Source organism: Natrix helvetica (assembly GCF_964273705.1).
Source record: "Natrix helvetica genome assembly, chromosome: 12".
Lineage (NCBI taxonomy): Eukaryota > Metazoa > Chordata > Lepidosauria > Squamata > Natricidae > Natrix > Natrix helvetica.
Window position 1 is genome coordinate 14,091,322 of NC_138556.1, and position 27,773 is coordinate 14,119,094.

Sequence of the window (27,773 nt, forward strand, 5' to 3'; positions counted from 1 at the left end):
GAACCCGTTGCTGAAATTTTTGAAGCCCCACCCCTGAAAAGAGGGGGGGGAAAACTGTTCAAGTCATCTGGATTGCTGATGCTTATAATTGGAGAGGACAGAACGGAAAGCTTTCCTTTTTATTATAGATTTAGTTTTAAATGTCGGATTTGAGCTCTCACCCTAAATCATTTCAGAAACCATTCTTGAACATTATTTTTATTAGAACGTTCCAGCTGCAAGCATCAAAAGTGGCTCCACTGCAAAAACAAGATAGATTTGATAAGAGACGCAGACACTCTCTCTCTCTCTCTCTCTCTCTCTCTCTCTCCCTCCCTCCCTCCCTCCCTCCCTCCCTCCCTCTCTCTCTCTCTCTCCCTCCCTCCCTCCCTCCCTCCCTCTCTCTCTCTCTCTGCATCTTTTGTCATTCTTTTGTCATTCTTGAATTCGTAGTGGGAAAAAGAGCGGCATATTTTTCAACCTTTGCGAATGCTGAATGCGAGCAACTCCGCTACAAGATTGAATATTGGCAATCTTAGTCAGGCCTGCTACAGTAATAAATTGCTTCATCATGGTCATGAACAAAATAATTGATATTCAAAGATTCAAAGATAAATTGACAGTGTCAGGATCAGAGGGGGGGATTCAGCCAGTTTGGACAAGTTTCGGCAAACCGGTTATTATGATTTTGGGCAGTTCGGAGAAACTCTCTCTCCCAGCAAGAGGAGCAGCAGAGAGAAACAGTCGCTGCCCCGGAGAGCAGAGATGGAGCGGAGCAGGTCCCGAAAGCCTGCTCGGTCGACCCTTGCGGTGTGGCGGAAACTGCACATACGCACACACTGACATTTTCGGCAAACCGGTTATTAAGTGGGTTGAATCCCACCACTGGTCAGGATAGTTATGAAAAGAATATGCAGACCCCAAAAAAACGTGGCTAGAAGACAGTATAACAGAATGCAGTATATTAAGTCAGAATATGCTAAAAGACTAGCTCAGACCACATATGTACAAAAGGAGGACATTGAAATGATTAAACTGGATAGCATAAACTTGGCATGGCAGTATAAAATACAAATAATGTATAGATACTTACTGCATGTGCATATGTACACGCTTATTCTCTTTCTCTCTCTCTCTCTCTCTGTCGCTCATGCACATCATATATTCATAATCATAAGGCAAAGGTTCCCCTTGCACATATGTGCTAATCATTCCCGACTCTAGGGAGTGGTGCTCATCTCCGTTTCAAAGCCGAAGAGCCAGCGCTGTCCGAAGACGTCTCCGTGGTCATGGCTAAATGCTGAAGACGCACGGAACGCTGTTACCTTCCCATCAAAGGTGGTTCCTATTTTTCTACTTGAATTTTTACATGCTTTTGAACTGCTAGGTTGGCAGAAGCTGGGACAAGTCACGGGAGCTCACTCCATTACGCAGCGCTAGGGGTTCGAACTGCCGAACTGCCGACCTTTCTGATCAACAAGCTCAGCGTCTCAGCCACCGAGCCACCCTATCCCCTAGATTCATAATCCGATACATTCATAAATAAAGCAACAAAATTATCCCGGGAGAAATTCTTTTCAAAAAATCGTAAACTTCTCTTACAGACCGCCGTCAAACATGTGAAAAGAGGGGGTACAACAGCTGACTTAGCACGAACACCCCAAAAACTATGGTTAATATTGAGCCTGAGCCACCTATTATAACTTGGGTTATGACTGATTACTAGGGGTGAAAGGGGAGGCTGTTTAGAGCTTGTAGTATTCCTGCACAAATTGCAGATCACAAGCTCCGATACAGCAACTCACTGGATTCTCAATAAGCCTCTTGTTTTGCTGTCTGTTAAGGGCTGCAAAAAAAAAAAAAACCCTTAGTAAAGAGTTGTTAAGGATCTGGCAGGCCACTGCACACAAATGCCTTCGAGGTTGCGTTCAGCTTACTGGGTCACTGGTTGTACAGCCCGAGTGAGGATAATTAGTTCCAAATGGTTTGTCAGGACGATGGGTTCTTTTTGTGTGTAAGTATCCAGGTTGCAAATGCCTGGGAAGAACTCCCAGCTAGAGGTGGCCCAATAGATAATCAATCCATTAATTAACCCTCTAAAGGAAACTTCGGGAAACAATACTAAAGGCTTTCTGAGCGGAGAAACTTTTTAATGCATTGTTTTAACAGCGTTCAGTGGCTCAGTGGTCAAGACGCGGAGCTTGTCGATCAAAAAGATCGGCAGTTTGAATCCCTAGCGCCGCATAACGGAGTGAGCTCCCGTGACTTGTCCCAGCTTCTGCCAACCTAGCAATTCAAAAGCACGTAAAAAATGAAAGTAGAAAAATAGGTACCACTTTGGTGGGAAGGTAACTGCGCTCCGTACTCCTTTGGCGTTTAATCATGCTTGCCACATGACCACGGAGAACGTCTTCGGACAGCGCTGGCTCTTCGGCTTTGAAACGGAGATGAACACCGCCCCCTAGAGTCGGGAACGACTAGCACATATGTGCGAGGGGAACCTTTACCTTTATCTTTGAATGGTGCTTAGCAAATGGAAAGACAACGTTAAAGGAGCAGATGTGCGTGACAAGCTGGCACCCTAGGGAAGATTTTGAGGCTCCTAAAATATTTATCTGTGCGATACAACCATCGACAACAATGGGCAAGTGATTTTGCAGTGTTTAAAAAAACCACACGTTAGAGTGATTAAAATAAGCTAAACAGGACAGAACAAAAGGAAGCATTGATAAGTATGGTAAGCAAACTGACACCCTTTTGAAAAGATCTACAGAGCCAGCACTTTGATTGGCCTAATGACATCGCGGTATCTGCACAAGGCCTTATTCATCCTTTAAGGCTGGAAACTAGAGTTTTGCGCACCAGGGGTGCAAATGTAAACATATTTAGTAGGGCGGGAGTGAACAGAAAGCATCTCTCAGGCTTAACATGAGACATCTATTTTGCATGGAGGTTATGATTATTTGTAAACCACTCAGAGACACTTTTCTTAAGGAAATCAACCCTGGCTTTTTTGGGGAAGGACACGTGCTGAAGCTGAAAACCAAATGTGTTGGCCACTTAATGAGAAGATTAAACTCCTGGGAAAATACCCTGATGTGGGGAAAGATTGAAGGCAAAAGGAGAAGGGGACGGCAGAGGATGAGATGGCAGATAGTGTCATTCATGCAATGAACATGAATTTGCCCAAACGCTAGGAGATATGGAGGACAGGGGTGAGGGGTGGGAGCTGGCATGCTATAGTCCATGGTGGAATGGCATAACCTGCCACAGCCATCTCGCTGAGGCCAACTCACCATAGCCAACTCACTGTAGGACAACTTGCTGCGGACAATTTTAATAATTCTATTTGAATATACAAATACTGCAGCAGTATGACACCCCTAAAAATCCTTGGGGTCTATGTTCTGTTGAGATACAGCCTGTTGTGCCTTAAAATGGCTTCTACTGTACAGTGCAGTGAAGTTATCATGGTAATGGTTTCATAGTACTCCACAAGGGGTCTCTCTCTGGTAAGGAGGGAAATCCAACACTAGAAATTACATTTGGTCCGGACATTTCCCCCTTATAAAAAAAAACTCGGGCAATGCCAGGTTATCGGCTAATTAAAAGTTATTTTAATTTTTGCCATTCACATTTCATTCTGTCTCTCCTTTTGCATCCTTTCTTTAATGATCCTATTCCACCATTTCTTTGATATTACATCTAACGCTGCACAGGACAAAAACCTAGGTAGCCGGTACGGCCCACAAGCAAACATGTTTGAGAACTGAGATTTATCCTGTATAAATGTCTGGAAAAGTACCAAGAATTGAGGGAAGAACGTTCAGTTCATAATGACCTTCATTAGAAGGGGAGAACTCACATTTTCTCTGTGCCACACACGGTTTTGCTGAAAGGGCCAGTGACAAAGGCTTTTATTTAATGGGAGAAAAATTGAGTTGTGGTACATGTGCCAGAGACAGAACTTGGCGCTGCCATTGTTGGGTTGTTTCAGTGGGATAATGGAACAAAACATAATATCTTATTAATGACCACCGTTTAATTCGCCTCTCAGATATGTAGTTTGCCCAACCGTAAACGACTCAAAGTAGATGGGCCCCACGCACCATCCCCTTGCGCGATGGACAAAGCTTGCCTGCAATTAAATGGTCACTATTTTATTTCTGTCTGATCTTAAAAGTTGCTCTTCATCTATTTTCATGTAAGCTGCTGCCCTTGAGGCCTACTTAAAGAGAGAGAGAGAGAGAGAGACAGACAGACAGACAGACAGAGACAGAGACAGAGACAGAAACAGAGACAGAGAGACAGAGATAGAGACAGAGAGAGAGGACAGAGAGAAGAGAGACAGAGAGAAAGAAGAGAGACAGAGAGAAAGAAGAGAGACAGAGAGAGAAGAGATAGAGACAGAGAGGAGAGAGAGAGACAGACACACACACACAGAGAGACAGAGAGACACAGAGAGAGACACACAGAGGAGAGAGAGAGACAGAGGAGAGAGAGACAGAGAGAGAGACACACACACACACAGACAGAGAGAGAGAGAGAGAGAGAGAGAGAGACAGAGACAGAGACAGAGACAGAGAGGACAGAGAGAAGAGAGACAGAGAGAAAGAAGAGAGACAGAGAGAGAAGAGACAGAGAGAGAGAGACACACACACACACAGAGAGACAGACAGACAGACAGACAGACAGACAGACACACACACACACACACACACAGATTGTCTTCTTATTCTTACTATGGTTTGGAAAGGGCCAAAATCTGGTTAATAATGGGAAGGTCCCCAATGAACTGAACCTCAAGTAGAAAATGACTTGGGGGTAGGGTTCATACATTACGTCATAAATTACTGGCCAAGCCTGGCTGCCTTTAATTGTAACTTGGAGCTGTAAACTATTATTTTCAGACATTGGTGGTTGGTTCACAGAATATTGGGTATCAGGATGGTGTAAAGGTTAAGAGGTTGGACGGGGGGAGAGATAAGTTAAGAATTTACTTGACCGTAGGGCTTGTGAGCCCATTGGATGCCTTTGGGCCAATGATACTTTCTCTCCCCAACTTATCACACGGAGAATTATTATGGACTGGCACACAGTCAGAGAGATGTTTCGACTAGATTTGGCATTGTTATCAAGTCCTTCCGTAGGATTTGGACTAGGTAGACGTGGTTGTTTGATGGTGGGGAGAGGTAGACGCGGTTGTTTGATGATGTTAGCAGTATTGTTGTAGGATGTAAGCCGTTCCATGTTTTGCCGTTGACTGATGGTGACCTTCTCAATGCCGATGGTGTTGAACGATGCTCCCAACTGATGATGCTCAGGTTGTTTTGGCATTGCACCCAAGGTGCCAATTACTATTGGCACTATCCTTGCTTTCTTTTGCCACAGTCATTCTACTCCTATGATTACCGTTAGCATTATTAACTGAGCTAAGATCCGCTTCGATGGAACTCAGGGTGAACAAGTTGAATGATTTAAAACTGATAGCAACAAATGGAATGACCAGGCTGCCTCACTCTTGCAGTCTTGACATAGTGCGTCTGGCAAAGAAATAACCTACGCATTGCTACCAAAAGGCACATCTGTTGATCATTAATACTACTGTACCAACCCTTCTGAACAGCCCGGATTTCTGGAGCTTACTCAAAGTTTCCCAAATGGGCTGCCTATGCCAAAAAATGAGAGATTTCATTCTTATGACAAATTGACCCAATGAAAAAACGGTGCTGCGACCAAGTTATGGTAACTGACGGAATTCAGAAGTGTTGAATGTCATGGTTTGGCCACATCTGCCACGTAGCCCCAGGCTGACTCTCTCCTTGATTGTTCTGGATCCATAAGCCTTTCGAAGTAGGCCAGTTCAACAAAGAGAGACTGCAGGAAATCCAAGAATGCTGTTTTATTGCTGCAGGATATAATAACAGAATCTCGAAAGTCTAAGCTTCTCCCCATCTCATCTTATACTAAACAAAACCAAGGCAGGGTTGTTTTGATTCTCTTTCTCACGCGTCCTTCCATCTCGGGACTGCCTAATCTCCTGTCTGAACCCCTCTTTAATGGTTCCTCTATCGCAGTGGTCCCCAACTTTTTCACCTCTGAAGATAGGCAGCGGTGGGCAGGGGAATGATGGTTTGGTGTGTGCACCCACCACTTGCACAAATGGAGCTTTTGCACCCTCGCCCACTGCATGTGTGGCCCAGTTCCCAATGGTCCAGAGCAGTGGTGGGATTCAGGTTTTTTTGCTACCAGTTCTGTGGGCGTGGCATGGCTTGATGAGCATGGCAGGGGAAGGATACTGCAAAATCCCCATTCCCTCCCCACTCCAGGGGAAGGCTACTGCAAAATCCCCATTCCCTCCCCACTCCAGGGGAAGAATACTGCAAAATCCCCATTCCCTCCCCACTCCAGGGGAAGAATACTGCAAAATCCCCATTCCCTCCCAATCAGCTGGGACTCGGCAGGCAGAGACTGGGGGCAGGGCCAGACAGAGGTGGCATTTGCCAGTTTTCTGAACTACTCAAAATTTCTTCTACCAGTTCTCCACAACTGGTCAGAACCTGCTGAATACCACCTCTGGTCTGGAGACTGCTACCAGTCCACAGAGTGGGGGTTGGGGGCTCCTGTTCTATACCTTTCCTGAGGTCAGCAGTCTCGGTGCAAAAAATGAAAAGAAAGGAAACACAAAGTCTGCCAAGAGAAGAGTTTCCAGTGGTCATTTCCTCATTTGCAATATGACCTATTTCTGAACTGTGATTTGCCTTTGCCCAGTTTAAGGGACTTGATTTATTCACCGGCTTTGGCTACTTGCTAGCTCCAGTGTCTCCATCTGGGATTAGTGGGACCAGATCTTAAAAAAAAGGGATGCGCCAGACTAAAGGCTGACTAATGAATATTCAAATCCCCCACCCCCTTCCTAATTCATTCCAAGTGCCCGACTGACATGGTTTCCTTGTTGTAATTCAGATTACAGGACAGGCCCGTGCTTCACCTTGGTGACCAACCAGATGTGCCAGGGGCAGCTCAGCGGGATCGTGTGCACCAAAACTCTCTGCTGCGCCACGGTGGGCAGAGCTTGGGGTCACCCCTGTGAAATGTGCCCTGCCCAGCCCAGCCCTTGCCGAAGGGGATTCATCCCTAACATCCGCACAGGAGCTTGCCAAGGTAAGGTGCCTCACAATCTTTCTTACGCGGCTCATCCTCCACCACAATGGAGCCCGACATTTCTGTTGTTAAGCAAGATGGTTGTTAAGTGAGCCTTGCCCCATTTTACATCCTTTTTGCATCAGCTGTTACGTGAACCGCTTTAGTTGTCATCATTCAGCGAATCCAGTGGTGGGCTGCTCTTACTGTCACTACCGGTATGCTGATCATGCACTCGCACGTTCTGTTTGTGCACGCGCCTGATTTGTGCTGCACAATCCACCACCACTGCGACAACTAGCTGATTGTTGGGGCTCGCCCAGGCAACGCACGCTGTGCCCACGTACGCAATTTGCTGTTTGCCATAAAAACAGGTATAGAGTGCGGGGAGGCGGGCAGGCCAAAAGAGCCACTGTACCGGTACGCTCTAAGCTGCTCCGGGCCACTACCGTACAGCCGTACCGGGCTGGACTGGCAGCAACCCACCTCTGAGCGAATCTGGCTTCCCCATTGACTTTGGCCACCAGAAGCAGGTTGGGAAGATTACAAGTGGTGACTTTACATGCAACTGTCTTAGCTACATGCCAGTTGCCAAACGCCCAAATATTGATCATGTGACCATGGGGAAAGCTGCTACAGTACAGTGATAAGTGCGGAAATGGGTGTTACGTCTCTTTTTCAGGTCCGTTATAGCTTTGCATGGTCACCATGTCAATCTTCCAAATAATAACCCCCCAAAAAGGAAACCTCCGAGGCAGGTAGATCCTTCAAGGAACGATTTATTGGATACATCCTATTGGCACAACTGGTGGAAGCCGACTCTGAAAGTTCCTGCGGTTTTCACCAGATTAAAAAGTAAAAGTTCCCCCTTCCACCAAGTCATCAGTCAAATTGTCCAGTAGAGGTGCTGGTTGTTTCGTTATTCTGCTCCTCCTCTCCCCAGCCACCTGTTGTGATTTTTTTGAATCGCAAGATATGCCAAGATGCCTGAAGTCTGTGTTGCCGTTGAAAGTCCTTACCCTGCTTTTTGGCTTTTATTTCGAACACATCCAGCTGTATAAATTCTTTTATTGTCTGAACGTCTGGCAGGAAATAGGAGAAAGTTAACAGGGGCAGCAAGCTATGTGCTGAATTGATGCGGGCTTAATATTTTCAAGATCCTGTCTCTCTGAAGGAGGTTTTTTTTTTGTGTGTGTGTGTGTGCAAAACCTACCTCTAAAATGTCCTTTAACGAGAGAGAGACGGTAATTTGTGGGTGCAGAAAAGGTAAACGATTATGCAAACCACCCTACATTATTGTTGTGAACCCAAAATCTCTTTCAGGGGAATTCAAGAGGCCGTATTGTTTTATAAAACATCGACTATATTTTAGCACACACAAAAAATAAAAATCAGTTTTGGGTGTCCCTCAACAGCTGCAATAGCTCTTCAAAACTACATAAACAGCATGTATACATGTTGCTCATGTCCAGTGCCCTAAGCTAGCATTGGCTGCTGCTTAAACTTAGTGCAGTCCAGAATTTGTAGAACAGCCCAGTTCCCTACAGACTAACAATGGGTCACATGTCCCACAGTTTATAAACCAAGTTGTTGGATGACATCATTCAGCTTCTGCCAACCCCTTAGGAAGCATCTTCACACGGTTTTGATTTATTTTGGCAAGTCCCGAGAGACCTACGTATTTGTATAGAGGTCTTTATTTCCGAGAAATGGTATCCACTGAGAAGGAAAACTTATAGCTGCAAAGAATGAGCTAAGAAGAAAATAGTGGAAATGTATAAAACTTCTCTCTTTCCCACCCCTCTATAGCCTAGATCAGTGTTTCTCAACCTTGGCAGCTTTAGCTATATCTATATGTATAAATGGCTGTGTGTGTGTGTGTGTTCCAGCATAACTCTGGAACGCCTTGAGCAATTTCAACCAAACTTGGTACACAGATGACTTACTCTCTGGAAAAAAAAATACTGTGGGGGTAAGGCGCCCCTAAAATCCCTCAGGGTGTGTGTTCTGTTAAGATACAGCCTGTTGTGCCTTAAAAAGGATTCTACTGTACTGCTGTAAAATGGCTTCTACTGTGCAGCACAGTGGAGTTGCCAGGGTAACGGCTTCATAGTACTCCACAAGGGGGCTCCAACATTAGAAATTTCATTTGGTCCGGACATTTCCTCCTTATAAATAAATATCTGGGCAATGCCGGGTTATCGGCTAGTCCAGGAATAAAACAGAACCCTCATTAAAATGTCAAGTGATATTCTTCAGTAGAACAAACGTAAATGTACCTTTTTTTTCCTCCTTGAGAAAATATTTTATAGGGCTGCACTTACCTAAAAATGGTTTGGAAGAGCTATATCAAAAATCTATGGCGCCTCCTTAAAGCAGCCATGTCGTTTTCCAGAACATCCATATAAAAACATGGCCACTTCTGAATCTTTGCTGGGGGGAAAAATTGCACAGCCGTAATGTTAATAATTCACGAATCTGTCCCGAGGAAGAAATCCAGTGCAGGATACAGAAGCAATGAATGCGTGTTTTGTATCTTGATGGGCAGACTAATGATGGTGTTCTTTTTGTTTTGCATGATAGATGTGGACGAATGCCAAGCTATCCCTGGGATTTGTCAAGGAGGAAATTGCCTTAATACAGTTGGATCTTTTGAGTGCAAGTGTCCAGCTGGGCACAAGTTTAATGAAGTGACACAGAAATGCGATGGTAAGTCTTTTGGAGCTTCCCCGTGGAAAGATAGAGAACTTCACATTCAGTAGGTTTTCCTCCATCACTTGGCAAAAAAAATTAAATTCATCCATGTACACGTATTCGTTTATTTTGTGTGTGTATTGTCCATACTGTTTTTATGTGTTTTATTGTACGCCGCCCCAAGTCCTTCGGGAGAGGGTGCGGCTAAGAAATAAATTTTATTATTATTATTATTATTATTATTATTATTATTATTATTATTATTATTATTATTATTATTATTATTATTATTATTATTATTATTATTATTATTATTATTATTCACGGCAAAATATGCATTCAGATGTTTCCATTTCATGGAACTTCAAAACTGTCATGTTTCTTTGATTCTTAAATATGGATGTTGCATTTTTACCAAGTTTTGCTGTGCTGAAATTTTGGTAGCTACTCGTGGTCCCACTATTTCCCAGGATGCTTGGCTTACTTAGCATTAAGTAGTCTAATCGTATGGCCATCAGTGGAGTTATTTAGATGTTATCCTTGAGTGAACTGTTCGTTGCAGTGAATCACAACAACACACATATTAAAAAACAAACCCCAAACCTTTTAAAAGTAGTAACACAATTTGTCCTGAATGTAATGCCTAAGATTCTGGAGACTGGCTGCCTTCTGCCGTTAGGACTGATTTTTAAACGTTAGCTAAAATAATCATCTTTACACAACAACTACTTTGTCATTTTTATTTTGTCTTATGTAAACCAATTTGCAAAGAATTTGATCCAGACAAATAGAGTTTTCATGCTGTCTGCCAACAATGATGGCCAAAGGGCAGCCAAGGGGTAGGGACGTCTTAACTTCTCAAACATCGCTGAACAGTTTCTTTTCGGAGGGAAAGTCAGTAGCAGTCCATTTCAGAAAGGAACTCCACGAGATCACGTGGAATTAACTAATTCCCATGGACTGAATTCGGCTTGAATTCTTGGGTTTGCAAAGCAGGACATCCAAAATGCAGACCCGTTGCTGGAATTTTGAACCACCGCAATCATATTTTCAGAGCAATAGTCTTGTAGAACCCAAACTAACCAAACACTGCAGCTATATTTAAGTTCTTGTAGGCTGGATAATGTAAGGAATAACCAGTTAAAATTTAAGAGGCACAGCATTTACCCAGAGAACTTCAAGTTGGAATCAATGGACGTCCTGTTTGAAAACTAGGAGTATGTTGAACAACGATCAAAAATCGTTCCTAAGTTGTTTAGCAGATAGAAGTGCAAATCGAGAATGGTTAGACCAGGGGTGTCCAAACTTGAGAACTTTAAGACTTGTGGACTTCAACTCCTAGAATTCTGGGAGTTGAAGTCCACAAGTCTTAAAGTTTCCAAGTTTGGACACCCCTGGGTTAGACCTTCTGAAGCAACTTTTTAAAAGTGCTCTGCGAAAACTCAAAAGGTAACCTCAGTTCAAGGGACTTTGGTGTTAAGAGTGGGCGATTTTTACTTGGTGTGATTACACTACAGCAGAACAGATGTCCTTTTCTTTTGGAAGTTGCAATTGTGTAAGTCAAACTGCAGAAACAAGGACTAAAAAAAACCTGTCCACTATTAAAGGGGAAAGGATTTGAGAGAATTGCATTTTCAGTCCATGGTTGATGGCCATGCTACCTTTCCCAACAGGATCACATTAGACCTCTCACTTCCCTGAATGCAAAGTCCAGAATTGTGTAGCCCCATCATCTCATTGCTGTTTCAAGTGTGTTCCAATTTTAACATCAAAGATAAACACACGATTCTTATCGATTTCAACACTCACCTTTTCCTGTTCCAGATGACCTCAATTCTTGGAAGAATTAATAAATCCTGGAGACTACATTGGTTTAAACCATCTGGCTAGCTTTGGAAGATTACTACCTTTCGGTGCAAAATACTTCATTCTAAAAATTTTAGAATTAGGTGTGGCAAGATCTGTTTTATGGCTTAAGCCATAGAAAAGGCATCTGGACTAGGGATAGACAATACGATGCTCTCCATATCTTGGGTTCACTTTTTGTGAGAGCATATCAAGGAGCAAGGGATTGTTGGAGTTGTGCTTTGAAATATTCTAGAAGGAACCAAGTTGTTTATTCCTGCTCTGGGATCTCCCCCACACATACACAGCACAGTTCTCTGTGCCTAAATCTAGCACAATGGAAAGGATAGTCTTTCTGAATGGTGGAGATGTGTTGAGAAGAGTATCCAACTGTTGGCCATGTGGATAGAGAATTCTTGTAGGCACAACACATCAGAAAGTAGTCAAGTTGGAAGACTTTCAGCTAGAAGTCAAATGGATCAACTAGATTGTAATGCCTGAAGTAGCCCCTGTAAGTACAGTCTAGCTTCTGTCGAGAAAGACTAACATTTGAGGGCATGTTCTAAAATCCAAATTACATTTCTGTCCATTCTTAGGGGCAGCCAAAGACTAAGTGATCTTGATGGGAAGATTTGCCTTTCTTGCTGGTAAATCCAAAATGTTCCAAAGAATTCGTGATGTTTACCAAAATCTTTCCCTATTAGTCACCCATTAAATTTTGATTAGCAATCCTTGGTGACAAGCAACTCTTATTACAGGCCCTGATTTTGGCAACCTACTAATATTTGTGAGGATAATCAGCAAAGCTGTGAGACTTTTTATGTGCTTCTGCAAAATGTCACTAAAAAGCCATTGGATATGTTCTTCCTGAATGCCAGATAGGAAGGACTTTCAGCACCCAGGGTGGATCACATTCCTATAAAGATTTTCAAAAATGAGAATAAAATAGTAGTTTGTGGAATGTTTGATAAGGATATTGGTAAGAATTCTGAATAACAGAGAGGGGAAAGTCTATAGCTGTGAATAGATTAATTTCAAGTATTTTGTCTGTAGTGCTTCTGTTTACAAAAAAATCTGGCTTAACTGAAAGCAAAATCTCCAGACTTCAGCATAGGGCCGAGTCTAACCCAATATATCAATGGTTATATTAGTGTTGACATTACTATAAATACCGTTGTCCTCATTTCAAGTGCTCTGCATTCATTGATGCAAAAGCTAGTAAAGCTAATGACTTTCCAAAACCTTAGCAACAAAACACCAGGAGTATCATGGCCATTAAAATTATGTTTGGAGGTTTAATTTGTATGTTATTTGCAGGGCCTTGAAATCTACAATGGTAGATCCACCCTTTGGTTATTTCAGTCCTAGAAACAGGAGATCTATGTGTTTGTCTGTCTATCCATCCATCCATCATTCATTCATCCATCCATTCTGGTGTGATGACTGATCTTCAGCTTTTGTAGATTTGTTAATGCAACAGGCATTACGTTTTTCGGTGGTTGTCTCTGTTTTCAGATAATTCAGCTAAACCTGTTTTGCATGTACACTGAGAGTTTCTGCACTGGGGACAAATGCCTTGCATGTGTGAATGTCAACACTTGGTCAATATTTCTACTGCTACAGGGGTGGGCTTCAAAATTTTTAGCAAGGGGGCCTCTGCCTGGTTGCTGTGTGGGCGTGGGCATGGTGGGCATGGCCTAGTCAGCCTCCTGCACCACGGCGGTGGCGGGGAGAGTTTTTGCACTCCCTGAGCCTTTCCTCAAGCCTCCAAGAGGGTGGAAATGGCCTGCCCAGGCTCCGGAGGCCCTCTGGAGCCATTTCCAGCCTTCCCAAATTTCCAGTAGGCATGTTTTCCACCATCTCCGAGCATCTTTGTGCGCCCTGCACTTACCTGCATCCAAAACTGGCTGCGTGGGAACTCCTGGGAAGAGTGGGGTGGGCGGGGCCAGCCAGGAGTGGGATTTGTGGGTTCTCCGAACTGCACAGAATCTTAGCTAGAGGTTCTCCTGAACCTCTGGGTACCCCCAGCAGCCCACCCTGTTCTACTTTTACCCCTATTATCTCTATGTGTCTATATGTCTCTCCTCTCTTCCCCTCCCATCCTCTTCTCTGTTCTACCCTACCCTACCCTACCCCACCCCATCTATCCTATCCTATCCTATCCTATCTGTCCTGTCCTGTCCTATCCTGTCTTGTCCTGTCCCCTGTCCCCTGTTCTGTCCTATTCAAGTCATCCTTGTTTTTAAATCCGTAGATATCGATGAATGTAGCACCATCCCTGGCATCTGCGAAGGGGGCGAATGTTCTAACACTATCAGCAGTTACTTTTGCAAATGCCCGTCCGGTTATGCCACAACCTCAGATGGCACCGGCTGCATTGGTGAGTAAAGAATTGCAAACATGGGTGTGGATATGGGCAAGCAGGTTGGAATCCAGCTCTTTGAATCCAAGAAAGAGACGCGGGCATTCACAGAAATATGACGTTCCTATTTTTCAAGGCATCAAAGGATTTCCCTAAAGTTAGCTTTTGTAAAATGGTTACTCATCTGTAAATCTCTTTCTGAGAGTTTATAGGAGGGGGATTTTCTTTCTGCTTTCTCCTGAACAGATATTGGCAAATCCTGTTTGTTTTAAGCTCTCTTTGATTTGGGGTTGAAGTTGTGTTTCAAAACTCCGTGTCTTGAGACCGCGTACTCATTTCCCACTACTTCTAAGTTCAAGCAGCACATGTAATTAATTAAACAGCATCGCCCCCCTCCCCCAAAAGAATCAAACAGTTTCCTATCAATCCAACATCTGATATACATTTGGGGCATCTTTCTTGGATTTTTCAAGAAATGACCACACAATTTGGTCATTCACAATAGGATGCTTAGTCAAAGTTAATATTCTCCTGTTAAGGAACATGGCTAAAATACTTTTTAAAACTATTTTCATTTAAGCTAGCATTTCCTGATAGATATGTGCATTAAAAAAAAAAGTCAGTGGCAACAGGGAGCTGCTTATTGTGTGTCAGCATTCCACAAGAATGCAATTTAGCTGGCTTTTGCCTGTAATGTACTGGAAATACAGATATAATATGATAAGGGGGGGGGAAGTAATCGGAGATTGAGGGCAAAAAGTAAGGAACCACTCTCTTTGTTAAAAGAGAAATGAAGGACAGAGGAAGGAAGGAAGGAAGGAAGGAAGGAAGGGAAAGGAAGAGAGAAAGAGAAAGATAGAAAGGAAGGAAGGAAAGAGGGAGAGAGAAAGCAAGAAAGGAAGGTAGGAAGAAAGAAAGAGAAAGGAAGGAAGAAGGAAGAAAGGAAGGAAGGAAGGAAGAGAGCAAAGGAAGGAAGGAAGGAAGAAAGGAAGGAAGGAACGAAAGAGGAAAGAAAAAAGTAGAAGGAAGGAAGAAGGAAGAAAGAAAGAAAAAGAAAGAAAGAAAGAAAAAGAAAGGTTAGAAGAATGCAGCCCTTATGGCTCTTTTTTCTTTCTTTTGTTAAGTCTGGACAATTTCTGTGTGTTCCTGTTTGAAATACAATACCTTTTCCAAACGCAGGTTTTTACATATCTCTTCATGTCAGAAGGGGTCACTTGAGGGGAAAATGCAGAACAAAACTGACATGGAATCGGACCAATCGTATAATTTTTACTTTTTCCTTAGCAATCTGGAACACATTTATTTTGGGAGGTGATTCATTCTGGATGCCTTTCTAAAAAGGTTTAGGGTAATATTTGATGTCTACTGTAGTTTGGACCTCACAAGAGTACGGTATAATGCATTTTCCATGCTAATTACCCAAAATGTTACACGTACAACAACAATAAATCTTTTGCTCTATAGAGAGTAACAAATACAGTATATTTATGTTTACTCCTTCTTGAAGTGTCAGCACTTGGAAGTCTAGACAATACATCTTCTTGGCAACTTGTGGTATGATACTCATCACAGCTTCAATCACCCCATCTTACCTTTTTCAACTAACACTATGCTGATATTCCTGGAGATGTCAGCTGGGAGGCTTTATAAAATTTTTTACTTCTTATTAATGCACATTCTCTCTCTTATTAATTATTTAAAACAATGTGTTTCATTGGTTTTGTCTGATTGAAATCCATTTCCTTGCCCTTCTCCTTCCTAACACATATAGACTGTGTTAGATACTTGCTCCAACTACAGTGGTTTCCACCAAGGTCCTCTGTTCACTTAGACTGGGTGAAACCAGGCTTAATAGGAGTAACTGTGAGAAGGATCTTGGAGTCTTAGTGGACTACCAGTTAAATATGAGCCAGCAGTGTGCAGCGGCAGCCTAAAAAGCTAATGCAATCCTAAGCTACATTAATAGAGGGATACAATCAAAATCAAGTGAGGTACTAATACCATTCTATAAAGCCTTAGTAAGACCACACCTAGAATACTGAATCCAGTTTTGGTCACCACACTATAAAAATGTTGTTGAGACTCTAGAAAAAGTGCAGAGAAGAGCAACCAGGATGATGAGGGGACCGGAGACTAAAACATACGAAGAACGGTTGCAGGAACCGGGCATGGCTAGTCTAGTGAAGAGAAGGACCAGGGGAGACATGAGAGCAGTCTTCCAATATTTGAGGGGCTGCCACAGAGAGGAGGGGGTCAAGCTATTTTCCAAAGCACCTGAAAGCCAGACAAGGAATATTGGATGGAAACTGACCAAGGAGAAATTCAATCTAGAAATAAAGAGAAATTTTCTGACAGTGAGAACGATCAACCAATGGAAGAGAAGTTTCCTTCGGAAGCTGTGAGAGCTTCATCACTGGAAGTTTTCAAAAAGCGAGTGGACTTCCATTTGTCAGAAATGGTGTAGGGTCTCCTGCTTGGGAAGGGGGTTGGACTAGATGACCTACAAGGTCTCTTCCAACTCTGTTAGCCTGTTAAACAGCCCCAGCAGGCTGCTCACACATAGCAAGAGCAGTCACCCTTATAAAAAGTTTGTGAACCCTGCTATTTAAATAATAGGCTTGAATGCATTTGGACCATATTCCTGTCTGTCTCCTGCTTTTATATCCGGCATGTGAATGATAGCACAGCTAGGCCAAACTATCAGGAACTAAAATCGATCCTTGACCTAAGACTCATCTAATCTCAGAATTCCTAAAAGACTGGGAAGGAATGTGCCCCAGCCTTGTGGATGAACTTGCGAAGAATGTTTGGAGATATTCTCTGTCCTGGTTTAGCAGCTTTTGGGGACATATGACCTTTCTGAAGCAACGTCTTCGTGTCAGTGCAAATAGGGTGACGGCATTTCTTATAGAACTCAAGCTTAGCTCATTTCTCGCGACAGCTGGAGACGCAAGTATTTTAATGGAAGAGCTGGATATTTCAGCAAGGACAAGAAACTAGTGAAAGTGTTACATATTCCAGACCCTGAGCCATTCTTCATTTCAGAAACATTTTCGAGACAAAACATGCTTGCGCTCGGCCCATTCCCCGCAGCTAGCTCGATTTTGCATCTTCTACATTTGCAGTATTTCAAAGATGCTAGCCAAAAGCCACGGAACTGGGCACCAGAACCTGTCTGGAATCAGTCACGCTAATGTTAGTTCAACAATCTCTTTTTTTTTTCCCCTCCTCTTTTCCTTTTTTGCCATTTTCTATGCCTCTAATTCAGCTGTAAAGCTCTTTTGGCCCCTTCTCGGGTTTGATTTCAAAACAGCCCTTTTCCGTTTCCTGTTCCACATCAACCCATATTTTTTTTTCTGAAAAGGTTTTCTTAGTGCAATCTGGGATGGGAAGCCACTCTTCTTGCAGAAATGGGTAGGTTCCTCAGAAACAGCTCCATCCTGGAGCAAGTCGGACTGGAAAAGGCTTGGACCTGAGACAGACAGTAGATTTTTAAGGCAGGAGATAGGAAGCAAATCCCGCTGTGCGGATAATTCAAGGATGAAAAAGAGCATTCCACTCTGAGTTAAATCTCAGTTCACTGCTCTTCTTCACCCCATGTGCTTAGTCAGAGTTTATTTCCCTCTTCTGCTGCCCTAGTTTGCTTGTCGTTCACTTCTTCCCCTGAATTATTCTCTCCCTCCCTTCCACTCCTTTTTAAGTTGGAACGATCACCAAATCCTTATGTTGAAATTGGATTTCGCTCCACCTCCTGCAAAAAGCCTACAAAAAAAAAAAAGGCTTCCAATTACCGCTAGCCCTCCACTTACAACACTTCATTTAGGGAACAGTTCAAAGCTACAACGCCACTGGAAAAAAAGTGACTTATGACCATTTTTCACTCTTACGACCGTTGCAGCGGCTCTGTGGTCACACGATCAAAAGTTGGTACGCTGGGCAACTGGTTCATATTTATGATGGTTGCGATGTCATATGGGACCCTCTTTGGCAAGGACTTTGTGACAAGCAAAATCCATGGGGAAGCCAGATTCACTTAACAACCGGGTTCCTAACTTTATCAGCTGCGGGGATTCACTTAACAACTGAATCGAGAAAGGTCATAAAACGGGACAAAACTCACTTAATAAATGTCTCACTTAACAACAGAAATTTCGGGCTCAACTACGTTCGTGGGTCAAGGACTAACTGCACAGGCGGATTTTTAAGAGCAATTTTGAGAATACTGATTTAGAATAGAATAGAGTTGGAAGGGGCCTTGGAGGTCTTCTAGTCCAACCCCCTGCTTAGGCAGGAAACCCTACACCACTTCAAACAAATGGATATCCAACATCTTCTTCAAAACTTCCAGTGTTGGAGCATTCACAACTTCTGGAGGCAAGTTGTTCCACTGATTAATTGTTCTCACTGTCAGGAAATTTCTCCTTAGTTCTAGGTTGCTTCTCTTCCTGATTAGTTTCCACCCATCGCTTCTTGTCCTGCCTTCAGGTTCCCTGGAGAATAGCTTGACTCCCTCTTCTTTGTGGCAACCCCTGAGATATTGGAAGACTGCTGTCATGTTTCCCTTAGTCCTTCTTTTCATTAAACTAGACATTTTGATGATGGATGCTGATGTTATCCATAAAGTCATGTCCTGCTCTTTGCGATTCTATGGGCCTGATCTCTCCACATCTTCCCTCTTCTTTACACTACTTCTTTGTGTTGGCCGATGGTCTGGCTGGTGTCGGCTTTGATGGTGTCCAGCCACCATGTTCTTTGTTGGCTGGTTTCCTTTTACTGCTAACTCTTCCAAACATAATGGCTTCCTCCAGTAAATTCCTCCTCATGACATGAGCAAAGAAACTGAGATGCGGTTTCATGATTTTTGCCTTCCAGTAACTTGTCCACTCTTAGGTGTCATTTTAATGTTGACCTGTGTGGGGAAGCCGTGGATTGATGGACAGGATTAAACGAAAAGTTACTTGACTGGGTACAAGGACTAGAGTTTTCTTGATCTATAGCTTTAGGTGAAAGGGGAACAGCACATAATCTAATCCTTCCTCGGATTAATACACTCCAGAGCCAGTCATATTTACTTCCGGTCCATGTCATTTAGAGTTTAGCCTGAAGTTGTTTTCCTTCTGTCAATTTTTTTTTAAGTTTAAGCGTTTTACTCAAAATAGGTGCTTTTTATAAAGGCGGCTAAAGAGACGTTCGCAAAAGTGTGAAGTTTGATGGAATATTCCGAAGCGTGAAAAAAATTGAGATAAAGTCATTTTGGATGGAAATTGAGATGGGCAGATGAATTCCCCGCTTTTCTTTCCTAAGTGCAGTCATGCGTTTATGTAAAAATAGCCTTTTCTTGCTGCTTTCCATGACATTCTCATGTCTGGTTTGCAGATAAGGTCGTAATTTATTGCATAGCTTTGAATAATAATATGAATTGAGCAACATTCGCCTGTGTGCTTTTTGCTCCATGAAAATCTACTTTAAATGTCTCTTTTACACACACATAGAAAGATGTGCCACACCTACAGATACTGCTCCTAAGATTAAAAAGTTTTGTTGCCTCATTCATACCTAAACCCTAAACTTTAGTATCCAGAGATATAATGCATTTAGGGGAATATCTGCCTACCCTATATTTATGTGGTAGACCTACCAGCTCAATTTCATTTGAGTCACTGGCTATTTATTTGGGGTCGGTTGTGGTTGTAAGTTGGGGACTGACTACCTGTGTTGTAGTTAGTTGCGAAGTCGTGTCTGACCCATCACGACCCCATGGACAACGTTTCTCCAGGCCTTCCTGTCCTCTACCATCCTCTGGAGTCCATTTAAGCTCACACTGACTGCTTCGGTGACTCCAGCCAGCTACCTCATTCTCTGTCGTCCCCTTCTTCTTTTGCCCTCCATCTTTCCCGGCATCAGGCTCTTCTCCAGGGCGTCCTTCCTTCTCATTAGGTGGCCAAAGGATTTGAGTTTCATCTTTGGGATCCAGCCTTCTAAAGAGCAGTCAGGGTTGATCTCCTCTAGGACTGACTGGTTTGACTGCCTTGCAATCCAAGGGACTCACAGGAGTCTTCTCCAGCACCAGAGTTCAAAAATCCAATTCTTTGGCACTACCTGTACTCTATGCCATATGCTAAAGAGATGCATAAATAAGCTAAAATGCTTGGGTAGGCATAGTTGAAACAATAAAAAATGTCTCTAGATTGTGAGAAGTATATTACATTAATTCCGGAACGTATGCATCAAATTAAGATACGAAACTAAAACCCAAATTTTGAATCTGCAGGGATTTCATGTAGCTTGGTTCCAGGTCAGAAACCCCTGTTACCTGAATTTGAGAATAAATGAGGGATTGTTTGGCCCCCAAATTTGCCACCTGCAGCACTTAATATAGGGATGCAGTGGCTCAGTGGCTAAGACACTGAGCTTCTCGCTCAGAAAGGTCGGCAGTTTGGCGGTTCAAATCCCTAGCATCCCTAGAAAAATAGGAACCACCTTTGGTGGGAAAGGTAACAGCGTTCTGTGCGCCTTCGTGCACTTAGTCATTCTGGCTTCATGACCACGGAGACGTCTTCGGACAGTGCTAGCTCTTTGTCTTTGAAATGGAGAGGAACACCGCCCTCTAGAGTCGAGAACAACTAACACATATATGCGAGGGGAATCTTTGCCTTTACCTTTATCACTTAATATAGGCAGTTTTCTCAAATCTGACATTTTGGCCCTATTTTCCCGGGAAGGAAAATCACTTGGGTTTGACACATGCTTTTCCAGAATGATGAACACAAAGCACTGCAAATTTTTCTTCTAGAAAATATATATATCTATATCTAAAATAAAAATCCCAGTCTGGGTGTTGATATCCTGCTGTCTCTTGCGCTTCCAGGAATCCCTCGGTCTTCCGGCTTAAAATTTTTGTTAACGACGGCTGCCAGAATTGGCTTCGGTATCTGTCTTCCAACTTTTTTTTTTTTTGAAACTTCAGTATCTTTCTTCCGATTTTTTTTAAAAGAAAAACTCACAGATTTCTTCCAGCTATAGGAGTATGAAAAATAGATTGTATCTTGTAAGACGAGAAGGGCCAGCTTTGATGCTTTCTGCGTGGCTGTTTTGTGTCTCGCTTTTTAAAGGTTTTCCAAATTGGGTCCTTTGGGTTTTGTATCTGTCTTCTCCTGCAGTCTGTGTTTTGTCTTGAAGAGGGGATATTAGAAGGAGGACAATCCTTTCTGGATGCAGAAAACGCTGCTCAGCACACAAGGAGGGCTGGCAGTTGCTTGCCCCAGAATGCTTAATTTAATTCATTATTCATTCGCTTCCTTTCTTCACATTATACAATACAATACAATACAATAGTAGAGTTGGAAGGGACCTTGGAGGTCTTCTAGTCCAACCCCCTGCCTAGGCAAGAAACCCTATACCATTTCAGACAAATAGCTATCCAACATCTTCTTAAAGACTTCCAGTGTTGGGGCATTCACAACTTCTGGAGGCAACTTCTGTTCCACTGATGGATTGTTGTAACCGTCAGGAAATTTCTCCTCAATTCTAAGTTGCTTCTCTCCTTGATTAGTTTCCACCCATTGCTTCTTTTTTTGAATTTTTTTGAATTTTAATTAAACAATGCTTTCAACATAGAACTGGTCCAATGCTATACATATAACTCTCTTTTACTTTAATTTTAAATCAATCTGACTTCAGAGACTGAACTGCCATCTGTCAGAAATGGTGTAGGGTCTCCTGCTTGGGCGGTGGTGGTGGGGGACTAAATGACCTACAAGGTCCCTTCCAACTCTGTTAATTTGGGATATAATTCGTATCGAGGTGTGAAGAGACTCCTGGGTGTGATGGGACAGATGTATAAGGAGAGAAATACTCTTTATCTGCCAGAGAACTATTTTTCAGGAATTGAAGGATGTGTCCATTTTTTTCTCTGGAATAGATGTTCGCCCGGGATATTGCTTTACTTCTCTCACCAACGGTCGTTGCAGCAATCAGCGCCAGCAAGTGCTCACGAAAACCCAGTGCTGTTGTGACACTGGACGATGCTGGTCTCCAGGAGCTACCACAGCCCCAGAAATGTGCCCCATTGGTGCTACTGGTATGGAACTCATGACGTGCCATTTAAACGTACAAAACCACGTGTTATTTTTTGAGGGGTGTGTGTGTTCTGCTCTAGGGAAATGCAAAGTCCTAATAATGACTTGAGCTAAGACTTCTCTACAGTCCTGAGATGAGGAAACACAATCCTCCAGGGAGAATGGATTGATTTTCATTGCAAGGTAGACACATTCTTTCATGTGTTATGACCAGTTTTGGGCTTATAGCGGCTCTCTCGTGAATCAGACGACGTTAATAAGTTAAGTTCTGATTTACTCTTGGTTTCCTACAACACCGGGCTTCTCCTCTCATTCCAACAATCGATCAAAGGTAAGAAGGCCAGAAATGAGTACGTTTCCCCAACTGAGAGAAGGTTTGGTCTACTGGTCAAGGCACCAGGCTAGAAAATGAGGGAATAAGAGTTCTAGTCCCACTTTAGGCATGAAAGCCAGCTGGGTGACTTTGGGCAAATCACCAGGAGACCGTGAGCTCTAGTCCCACCTTAGACCTGAAAGCCAGCTGGGTGACTGAGCCAATCACCAGGAGACTGTGAGTTCTAGTCTCACCTTAGACCTGAAAGCCAGATGGGTGACTTTGAGCCAATCACCAGGAGACTGTGAGCTCTAGTCCCACTTTAGGCATGAAAGCCAGCTGGGTGACTTTGAGCCAATCACCAGGAGACTGTGAGTTCTAGTCCCACCTTAGACCTGAAAGCCAGCTGGGTGACTGAGCCAATCTCCAGGAGACTATGAGTTCTAGTCCCACCTTAGACCTGAAAGCCAGCTGGGTGACTTTGAGCCAATCACCAGGAGACTGTGAGTTCTAGTCCCACCTTAGACCTGAAAGCCAGCTGGGTGACTTTGAGCCAATCTCCAGGAGACTGTGAGTTCTAGTCCCACCTTAGACCTGAAAGCCAGCTGGGTGACTGAGCCAATCTCCAGGAGACTATGAGTTCTAGTCCCACCTTAGACCTGAAAGCCAGCTGGGTGACTTTGAGCCAATCACCAGGAGACTGTGAGTTCTAGTCCCACCTTAGACCTGAAAGCCAGCTGGGTGACTTTGAGCCAATCTCCAGGAGACTGTGAGTTCTAATCCCACCTTAGACCTGAAAGCCAGCTGGGTGACTTTGAGCCAATCACCAGGAGACTATGAGTTCTAGTCCCACCTTAGACCTGAAAGCCAGCTGGGTGACTTTGAGCCAATCACCAGGAGACTGTGAGTTCTAGTCCCACCTTAGACCTGAAAGCCAGCTGGGTGACTTTGGGCCAATCTCCAGGAGACTGTGAGTTCTAATCCCACCTTAGACCTGAAAGCCAGCTGGGTGACTTTGAGCCAATCACCAGGAGACTGTGAGTTCTAGTCCTACCTTAGACCTGAAAGCCAGCTGGCTAACTTTGAGCCAATCTCCAGGAGACTGTGAGTTCTAGTCCCACCTTAGGCATGAAAGCTGGCTGGGTGACTTTGAGCCAATCCTTCTCTCTTTCTCAGCCCAACCCACCTCACAAAGTTGTTGAAAATAGGAGGAGGAAGGAATATTAAGGATGTTTGCTGCCTTGAGTTATTTATAAAAATAATAAAGGCAGGATAAAAATAAATAATAAAAAAAGACTCTTTAGCAACAGAAATATTCAAGCCCATCTAGGCGCAAACATGGCAGATGGTTTTCGTTTAGAGCATATTCATAACTCAACTGCTGTGTTTAATGGTGAATATTAGTCTCTAATTGGCTATAATCCAGGGGTGCCCAGCCATGGCAAGTTTAAGACAGTGGACGCCAACTCCCAGAATTCCCCAGCCAGCACGGTTGGCTGGGGAATTCTGGGAGTTGGAGTCCACAGATCTTATAGTTGTCTAGGTTGGACACCCTTGCTATCAATTTAAAGCAATGGTTGGTCGTTCTTGATTGAATAATTCTGTATTTTCTTTCAGACGAGTTCCGCAAATTATGTATATATGGAAGTTTGCCAGCAACGAGGCCCATCATACCAAGACCACACCCTGGTTTTCCACTTGACCCCTACCAACCACCACCATTTCCACCAGATAGAGTTCCTCCTTCTCTGAGACCCCCACGTAAGACTCAATTTAAACACTTCATTTTCTCCTGGTTTAAGCCTGTCTTTCATCTTGTTTGTGCTCTTGTTGACGGTAAAATCTTGACAAACTTGAACATTGGGCTAACAAAATGAAATTCAAGGATGATTTGCCTACATTTAGGCAAGAAAAACAAAATGCACAGGTACAGTGTAAGTGATATCTTGCTCAGCTGTAGGAACTGTGAGAGGGACTCACTTTAACTCAAATAGGAGCCAGCCGTGGGCAGCAGCTGCCAAAAAAGCCAACACAGTTCTAGGCTGCATCAACAGAGGGATAGAATCAAGATCCCGTGAAGTGTTAATACCACTTTATAATGCCTTGGTAAGGCCACACTTGGAATACTGCATCCAGTTTTGGTCGCCACGATGTCGAAAAGATATTGAGACTCCAAAAAGAGTGCAGAGAAGAGCAACAAAAATGGTTAGCATCATCACAGCACTGATGATGTTACCTAGTTGGGTCATGAAATGTCTGTAAGAAAACATCCAAGCTCTAAGAGCAAACAATGTTTCCGGTTACCCAGATAATTGTAGACTCTAATCATTTTGTACATTTCGCTTAAGGTCCCCTCCCCCATTTTTAATTACATTGGATAGAACTTGGAGATGTTTCAAAATTTTCTTCTCTTCCCTTTCTAGTCTTCTAGGCTAGATGATGATGTTTGTTAAGAAATCAAATGTAATTTGTTGAAAATTGGATTAGGACGAAAGTGTTTCAGAAGATACTGGGTGGGTTTGAAAGAGTTTCTTTTTCCCAGACTGCAAATCTAGGTTATTTATCAGAAAAATCAGCTTACTTCCAAATAAACCCTTCCTCGTGAAATGATAGTAAGAACTTGGTTTTGAAAGGAAAAAGAAGTAACCGTTAGCTAGATTGAGAACTGCTATTTGCAATAACAATATGCTTATCAATGATGGACACAATCTCACTGCAATTGCTCAAATATATTTAACAGTTTTTTAAAAACTACCACCAACAAGATTGGCAAAAATGTACCCAATGCTAAAACCGACCTGTTGGAAATGTAAAAAAGAACAAGGGACTTTCTATCACATGTGGTGGACCTGCCTGGAATCGCAAAAATATTGGAAAAGAATTTGGAAGTGGGCACAAGAAATTACAGGGAACAAATAAAATATAAACCCGAAACCTTCTTACTAGGAATAATCAAAGGGAATATACAAAAAAAATTAAATATCTACTAACACATATATTAACCACAGTTAGAATAGCTTTTGCCCAATGCTGGAAGCAACATAACACACCGTCGGATGAATTAGTGATAAAAAAAACCTTGGATTGTGCAGAAATGGATAAATTAACCCTAAAATTAAAGAAGAATCGGAATACTACGAAATTTGGAATAAGTGGTATGAATGGTTGGAAAATAAGAAAAATAATTAAGCCGAAAACAATATACATAAATAAACATAGAACTGTATATAAAAGCAGGTAAATATGTAAAATATCATAAAAATATATAGATAAGGTGACATAATGATTGTAATATATAGTAAAGAGAGGAAAGCATACATAGATACGACGATGTAACATTGTACAAACTGTTGATATAAAGATTGTAATATGTGATGAAAAGACAAAAACAATAAAAATTATTATTTTTTAAAAAAACAGTTCTTTTAAAAAAATGTATCAAATGCATCCAGTTTGGAACTTAGATTTTTTTTTTTTTTCAAATTTCAGCTATTGCCTCCGTTAATTTCACTCAAGCCAACTTATGCCAGGTATATCAAAATCTTTGCATTAATGGACGCTGCATCCCAACTCCTGGAAGTTACCGCTGTGAATGCAAGAAAGGGTTTGAACTGGACCTGAGAGGCGAATGCATAGGTACGTCCATCCATCAGAGTCATGTCTTGGTCCTCCCCTTCTTTCACTTTTCAGCTGCGTATTCCCCTTTCTGAAACGAGCAGAATGTGCAATAGGCTTGACTCTGTAGCCTCTGAGACCATGCGGCGAACTTGTCAGGAGGAGATTCCATTCTGAGTCAAAAGGCAACTAGACTTTGTTTTTCCTTGAAGACGCTTCACTTCTCATCCAAGAATCTTCCTCAGCTCTGATTGAATGGTGGAGAATGGAAGGATTTATATTCCTTGCAGTCCTCTGGTCAATAGTACTTCCTCTGAGAGTCATGGAGACCACTTGAAGGTTTATCTATGCCCTCGGAGTCAGCTGACTAGTGCAAATGACGGTGGAACCTTCTTGGAGCTGCTGTAAGGACTGGGTTGGAAACACGAGATACGTAGGCGGTGTTGTATCCGTCTCCCTCTGTTGAGTCTTAATGGCCTCTTTGACCCCTCTTTCAAACCAGCGGTCCACTCTGCCCAGAATGTGGGCTTTGCTGTTTTCAAAAGAGTCGCCTTTGTCTTTCAAGTGCAGATGGACTGCTCCATCTTGTCCTGAGGGGGTTTGTTCTCCGATGTCATGCCATGCGTTTGTAGAGTGGCTGTTTTGTTTCTCCATTGTGCAGATCTGTACACTGCATTGAACTGCATATATCACATTGCTCGGTTTGGGTCTGAGTGTTTTATCCGTGGGGTGAATAAAACACACAAGAGAAGAATAAAATCTTGCTTTAGAGGTTCATTCTGATAAGTCTTCAGTTCACCCAAGGAAAGAAAAATGGCTCCATACCATTCCAATCCAAGAAATGTATAACAGTAATGGAGCTTAATATCAAGGTATTGGGGTGATGAAGGATGAATATTCCTAACCAAAGTATTATATATATATAACACTCTATGGTTTTTGCAAAAAGCATGCTCTGCAGAGGTGAATCAAGTTAGGAAAGGAAACTTTGGCTGTGCTTGCCAAAGCTTACCAAAAATATCTCTTCTGTCTCTTACAGATGTGGATGAATGCGAAAGGAATCCATGCGCTGGTGGCGACTGTGTGAACACACAAGGCTCCTATATATGCAAGTGTCGTGCTGGATATCAGAGTACCTTGATGAGGACAGAATGCCGAGGTAGAGTGACAGCCCTGTAGAATACACTGGAACTGCCACACAGACTTCTATATTTGTTGCTATTTCTAAAGTTTTAAACCGTAGTCAATTCCCTCTGAATCTGAACTGCTGAGAACTCATTCTGGCTTCTTGGTTTGCAAGGAAAGTCGGATAACATGTGATAAATTATTTAGACCTCCCACGATTCATGTCTCCGAATAAAAAAATGGAGATATTGTTCTCCCCCCCCCCCCCAACTGTTCAGTGTTAGACAGAGAAGGCGAAGCTTGGCTTATGATCTAAGGAAATAAGGCCAACTTTTCTCTTAAGAATACAAGAAAAAAAATCAGCTTGCAAAGGAAGATCTTTATGCTCCAAGATATAGTTAGCTGAACTGTGTGGTTAGCTTTCTTCTTCTTCTTCTTCTTCTTCTTCTTCTTCTTCTTCTTCTTCTTCTTCTTCTTCTTCTTCTTCTTCTTCTTCTTCTTCTTCTTCCTCTTCCTCTTCCTCTTCTTCTTCTTCTTCTTCCTCCTCCTCCTCCTCCTCCTCTTCTTCTTTCCTCCTCCTCCTCCTCCTCCTCCTTCTTCCTCTCATCCACCTCCTCTT

The 27,773-nt window shown here is 42.8% G+C and overlaps 1 protein-coding gene across 3 annotated transcripts in view; it reads left to right on the plus strand.

The window, feature by feature from the left end:
* Positions 1 to 27,773, plus strand: part of FBN1 (fibrillin 1) — a 196,600-nt gene that overhangs the window by 61,778 nt on the left and 107,049 nt on the right. For all 3 annotated transcript variants that reach the window (XM_081964556.1, XM_081964555.1, XM_081964557.1), the window contains exons 7-13: positions 6,946 to 7,143; positions 9,706 to 9,831; positions 13,916 to 14,041; positions 21,945 to 22,103; positions 24,032 to 24,175; positions 25,904 to 26,050; positions 27,069 to 27,188. In XM_081964556.1, the coding sequence (XP_081820682.1) occupies positions 6,946 to 7,143; positions 9,706 to 9,831; positions 13,916 to 14,041; positions 21,945 to 22,103; positions 24,032 to 24,175; positions 25,904 to 26,050; positions 27,069 to 27,188 (1,020 nt within the window). The remainder of the gene's footprint in view (positions 1 to 6,945; positions 7,144 to 9,705; positions 9,832 to 13,915; positions 14,042 to 21,944; positions 22,104 to 24,031; positions 24,176 to 25,903; positions 26,051 to 27,068; positions 27,189 to 27,773) is intronic.